This window comes from Talpa occidentalis, unplaced genomic scaffold, assembly GCF_014898055.3.
Source record: "Talpa occidentalis isolate TD23 unplaced genomic scaffold, MPIMG_talOcc4v2.1 talOcc4.2, whole genome shotgun sequence".
NCBI classification, from domain to species: domain Eukaryota; kingdom Metazoa; phylum Chordata; class Mammalia; order Eulipotyphla; family Talpidae; genus Talpa; species Talpa occidentalis.
The window spans coordinates 140942303-140948302 of record NW_023602073.1 but is presented as its reverse complement, the minus strand read 5'-3'; the positions used below and the strand labels follow the sequence as shown (position 1 = coordinate 140948302).

Here is a 6000-nt window from a genome sequence, read left to right as displayed (position 1 = left end):
TCATTTAATTCAGGAGTAAAATTTCTCATGGGGGGGTTGTCTTTCTGGATCAAAACCGCACACTTGGGAGGTTGGAATCATGCGGTTCTGGAGGCCGCACATCTGAGAGTGGGGCCAGAGAGCACTGTCAGAGGCGTGGGGAGCACTGCCTGCCCTTCCTCATGAGCATGGAGAGGTGCTGTTGGGGCTCTGACTCTGCTGAAGCTCTTGGGACCACGCCAGTCAGTGGAAATAGCTGCAGTCAGCTTTTTCAAGTTCATTACACAACAAGATAAATGCAAGACTAGCTTGTGTTTCCAGCCAGCCTTTCTGGTTTTATCTCATCACAAAAGGAGAGTTTATAGATTTTCAAAAATACATCTTTTCCCAAATCACATCTCAGTGGAAAAAAACTTGGTCCATCAAGAGCCCTGGGGGTGCTGTGAAGAACTGCAGGCATTTTTCCTTCCAGTTATCGACAGAATGGAAAAAATTCAACTTATTTATATTCATTTATTTATACGGGTAAGGAATAAATTAAGGAACACTTCATTTCGAACACAGATTGCTTTTATTTTAGCTAAGCTAATGTTTCAGTTCCATATATATTTTTGAATTCCCATCAATGTCAAACACCATTTTTTCTTTCTTCTTAAAAAAAAAGATTTACAAGGAAACTCAAGGAAAGTAGGCTGCAGGTTCATAATAACAATTTTCCTTTTAAAAAACATCCATCAGACCAAAATAAAATCATTTTAATTAACTCCTTCCTGAGTAACTAAAACCTTGGAATGTGCTGAAAGTTTATAATAAATAAGGCAGTCAAAGATCTATCAGCTTAAAATGTATTTTTTAAATTAAACTATGTAAAATGTACAATATATTTCATGAAGTACAAACTACGCTGGGCTCAGGGCCAAAGAAATATTGTCACATGGGCCAAATGAACAAATGAAGCCCCCTGACCTTGGGGCCCACAGGCTGTAGTTGGGACAAAGTGACAGTAAGGCCTGCAAGTAAACTGCATCTTTCGTCGTGATGTCACCTTGAGCACAGCTGAAAAGAAATGCCTTTGAACACACAGGTGGAAGTGCTCTCCTGAACTTGCCCAAGGGGATGCAGTTTTTAAAATGACCGATGCTTGGACAACAGCACAGAACGACATTCAGCCAGCTCAGCCTTATTTTCAGATAGTGAGATTGCACCGTGTGTGAACTAATTCCCATTCCTTATATGCAATTTCATAGAAATGACTCACAAGGTCCTAGGCTTCTTGTTCTGGTTTGGAACAGGATCGATGTTCTCGGGGAGGGGCACTTTTGAACGTATGCCTAGGAGAGGGTCTGGTCTCTTCAAACAGGACAAGGCGAACGTCCCCTTCTAAGAATATCTCCGTTAGTCATTTCCCTGCCCCAGTTCTCCGAGGCAGCAAGGAGCCCCACAGCGGCCACACGCCGGACACACTGGACGTTGTACCTGGTGCTCCCAGCCTTCCTTGAACTCCCGTGGGGCGGGGCCTTCTGACACACGTCACTTTAAAGCAGCTCTAGTGCCCACTTGACAGGTTCCAAAGGACTTGCTTTAGATCTTGGCTAGGGTCCAATTTTAGGGAACGAAGAAAAAATCCTAGAGAGACTTGTTGGTTTCTGAAAAGTAGAAAATGTGTTGCTCGTGTAAAGTCAGCGTCTAAGGGACTGGTAAGTATTCCCAACTCACACTTTGCTAGTTCTCTTGAAGGGCTGGCTCTAGGGGAAAACTTGAAGGAGAGAAAATTTGTTGCCAGTATCCTGCCTGCCATTGCCATCTGCCCCATGCTTTTCAGCCGGCTGTCTGCGCTCTACCTAGGAATATGTGTGTTTTTACAGGTAGGTGGCTAAAGATCTCAGAATCTGAAGCAAGAGGCTTCTCATGATGGAATCAAGGCATCACAGGTTGTTGGCAGGTGAAGGGAGTGTGTGTGGGGGGAAGAGAGATCCAGAGTGACAGGACTGCACAACCTCTGCACAGATCACTTGGGGGACAGTGGCCTGCTGATAGATCTGGGCAAACAGTCTCTTACCCAGAAGCTCCTGCTTCTTCTCTTCTTGATGTCACAGTAAGTGTTTTCAGGAGTGAGCAGCTTTGGTAAGAAATGGGACTGTATGTGCTTCTACTGCCTCCTGCACGGAATTCAGTTACCCTTCCCCCCCATTTCTTTCTTCCTTTTTTTTATTACCAAGAATGCTACCTCGTAAGGGACTAGAAGGTTTGATACCAAGCACCATGGGATCCAGTTTGCCACTGGGTATGCCTGCTGGACTTGTGCATCAACCGTGGTCAGGCTTAGAGCTTCTGCTACAGGAGTCAAGCACTAGATCTAAATAGGTGCTTGGGTGTCTAGTGACACAAGTGAAAAAACTGGGTGCAAAGGGCAGGACCACACCAGTGTCCTGATAACACCTGACCTCCTGAGTGGATCTGTCTTGTCTACACTCTTCCTCACACAACAGAGTCTTTTTCCTGGCAGGTCACTTTGATCTCTGTTGCAATGGTGCTTGGAAATGGAATGTCTCAATGGAGTTTGTCATGCACTTTGACCTTGAAAGGTACTCAAAGCTCTGGACTGGTGGGGCTGTCTCTCTCAGAGATAATAAGTACATTGCCCAAGGTGAAAATGTCCCCTGAGATGGAGCAGAGCAGAGTGTACCCCTTTTGATGTCCTGATCTGGCTTACCTTCTCTTAGATCCTTCGAGAGTAGATGCCCTGGTTTCTGAAGTGGTTTTGTATTTCTTCTACTGAAATATACAAGTCTGGGTGTCTCCTACCACTGAGGTAATACTTTTATAAGTCATTTTACAACTGATAAATTATTGGGCTGCATTCTTTCCCCTTCTCTCATCACATGGGGGTGGGGTGGGGGGAGCTATTTTATTAGCAGAGGCCTTGTGATGGAACCATCTAATATATCTGGGAAGGACCAAGGAGCCAGGAAAAACAAATAAACCCGCAAAACCGGGCATCTCCCATCCAATGACCCCAACCTGTGGGCATGTTTTGTTCTTTTTAATGCAATGGAGCATTCATGTAGTCCCTTTGGGAATTTTCTTCCCCAAACAAAACACTTTCTGGAAAAGGGAGATAAAGCCAATGGAGGCAGCACAGTGCCGGCATCACCTCTTATAAATATCTTCCAGCCACTTCTCGTCATCTTGTTCCTCGTCATCAATTGGCTCCTCGGTTTCCAGTGGAGTGGGAATAAAAAACTGGGGTCTCAGAGGGGGCTTGCTGGAGTGTGACTTCAGTCCGAATTTGCGCTTGAGCAGGTGGAACTGCTCTTTGACGTAGTGGTAGAACTCATACTCATATCTCATCCGCTGGTAGAGAATCTGCACGGCCTCAGGAGACGGGACAGTCTTCTTCACGGTCACAGTCATATTTCCAAGTTTCCTATGCTCTGGAAAAGAACCAGGTTGCATGTGAGCCATCGTGTGTACTGCTTCAGCTTAAAAGGGGATTACACTGAAGCCTGTATCACCTGCTTCAGTGGTAGTTCTATTTTGTTAAGAACTGGTAGTTCTTAAAGAAACTCAGCTTCCAAGCAATGGAAGGGAAAAGTGTGTCTCAACAGTATTTGGAGAGATTTCACCATGTTCTAGGTGTTAATATCAATGTTAGTTGATTAAACACAAATTCTCTAAGTTCCTTTCATGGGATGTGAACTATGCAGTCAGACCACAATCCAATTGTTAATCTAAATTATACGTCCTATCGAACAATAAAACTTACCTGCTTTTCAGCTGTTCCTTGTTATCATACATGTAAAGGACTTTACTTTTAGAAGGAAAAACAGGAAACAGCTGTTTCACCACAATCTATGAATAATCATCTTGGTCTCATTTTAATAATTGATATGTTTTATTGATAGTTTAATTTGATATTGGATCATTTGCATTTCACTGTTTCAAGAGACATTTGTCAAGAAAAGTAAGAGAACGACTGTTAGATTCCTTACATAGATTTAAAATGTGTAAATTGGTGCATATTTCGAATGATTTTTAAAAGTCTGGTAAAATACATAGCTAAAATCTGCTTAATTTTGTATTTATATTAATGCTTAGTAAGAACATCTTATATATCATACATAATGGTTATAGAAAAATATATGTGACATAAAATATTAACCATTTTAAAGTGTACATTATGGTGAAATTAGTTACATTCATTATATTGTGCAGCCATCACCACTACGTCTAAAACTCTTTCATCACTCCAAGTAGAAACTCCAGACTCGCTAAACAACAGCTCTTCACACCCCGCCTCTCCTCACTACCCCCCAGATAATCTCTAATCTACCTTTTCTCTGTGAATTTGCCTGTTTTAGGTATTTTATGTAAGTGGAATCAGACAGTATTTGTTCTTTTGTTTCTGACTTTTTAAACTTAGCATAATGTTTTTAGGTTCACACATGTTGTAACATAATCAGTACTTCAATTCATTTTTATGGCTGCATAGTATTTCATTATATGACTAAGTCACAACTTGTCTATTCATTTATTCATTGATGGATACTTGGGTTGTTTCCACCTCTTGGATACTGTGAAGACTGCTGTGATGAATATTTGTGTTCAGGTATTTATTTGAGTCTCTATCTCCTTTAATTCCTCTGGGGAGATACCTAGGTATGAATTCTATATTTAACTTTTTGAAAAACCACTTTGAAAAAAATCTCAGTGTCTGAAACATTTTCCATTCCTATCAAATCTATGAAGTTTCTGATTTCTATTGCTATTTTCCTTATTATCTGTAGGGGCAGGATGGACACGGTGCAGGTTTTCTGATCCAGCAGACCGGGTGGAGGAGTCAAGATTCCTCAGTGGCTTTTGCAGGCTTTTATTTAGATTTACCAGGCATATGGCAGGCAGGGGTACTGGGGGGCCGGGAGGCTGGCAGTCCTCCCAGCCTCCAGCAAATCCTCACTCTATCTGGGCTCTCTCTGGCTCTCTCTCTGCGTCTCTTCTTCTCTCGGCTTCTGCTGGCGTCCCCATGGTGCCGCCCTTTTAAACTCAGTCTCTCAGCCCAGGTGTGCCCACTCCAGGTGCCCGCCATCAGGCATGCATTCAGGACCACAGGGTTCCCTCATCTATCCTAATGGCGGGAGGGCAGAAAAGCCTGATACTTTTACCTTACCCTACATTATCTTATCATTATTAATTATTATAGCCATCCTAGTAAGTATAAAGTGGTATCTTATTATAGTTTTGATTTCCATTTCACTAATGACTAATGATGCAAAGCTTCCTTCATTTGCTTGTTAGTCACTTGCAAATGTTCCCTGGAGAAACATCTACTAAAATCCTTTGCTTATTATGTACTAGGTAGTTTAACTTTTTGTTGTTGAATTGTAGGAGCGCATTGTATGTTCTGGATTTTTTTTTCCCCCACGGTCTAACATTTTATTTTATATTTTTAATTAAAAAAATTTTTTTTATTATTCTGGATATTTTTGAAATAAAGGTATTGCTCATTATTTCAAATTGAGTCTCTTGAAAGGTAATGAGTTCGAGAATCCTTGTTAAAGAATTTGGCATCGTGTCTTTGAAAATGGGCTCTTGACAGAACATTTTTATATCCATCTTCCCTGCTGATAACAACTATAGCTAATCTGAGATGAGACACGTTAATAGGCTTTAAGGGTAAATATCCCTTTGGGTTTTTAAAACACAGTTTAAAAATGGTGTTAAGGACAGACAAGTCACAAGGAATTTTAAGTCAAACATTATAAGGCATGAGAAAAAGAATTCATTTATTTCCAGATTCCTACAATCTCTTCCTCTTGGCGAACTCTAAACTGTGTAGGGTTTTGTTATCTCATACCAAGAAATGTATTTTAAAGTGCATTCTTTAGTAAAATTATTTAGCCCAACTCATTCCAAAAAGAATGTAAAGAACTTTATCAAAACACATATGCTGCAATTAGTTGAGTTAAGGAAACTGAACAAAAGGTGAAAGAAGGCAGGTAAGAGCAAAGGAGAAAGGTCAGT

The 6000-nt window shown here is 41.1% G+C and overlaps 1 protein-coding gene across 2 annotated transcripts in view; it reads right to left on the bottom strand.

The window, feature by feature from the left end:
* Positions 1-511: 511 nt before the first annotated feature.
* The window catches only part of UST (uronyl 2-sulfotransferase), a 261891-nt gene continuing 256402 nt past the window's right edge, over positions 512-6000 (bottom strand). The window contains exons 8-9 of one of the 2 annotated variants that reach the window (XM_037520547.2): positions 3134-3413; positions 512-1625 (exon numbers count right to left, since the gene is read on the bottom strand). In XM_037520547.2, coding sequence (XP_037376444.1) covers positions 1526-1625; positions 3134-3413 — 380 coding nt within the window. In that variant the 3' untranslated portion in view covers positions 512-1525. Of the gene's footprint in view, positions 3414-6000 lie in introns of both variants that reach the window. The other variant, XM_037520548.2, reaches the window with a different exon arrangement.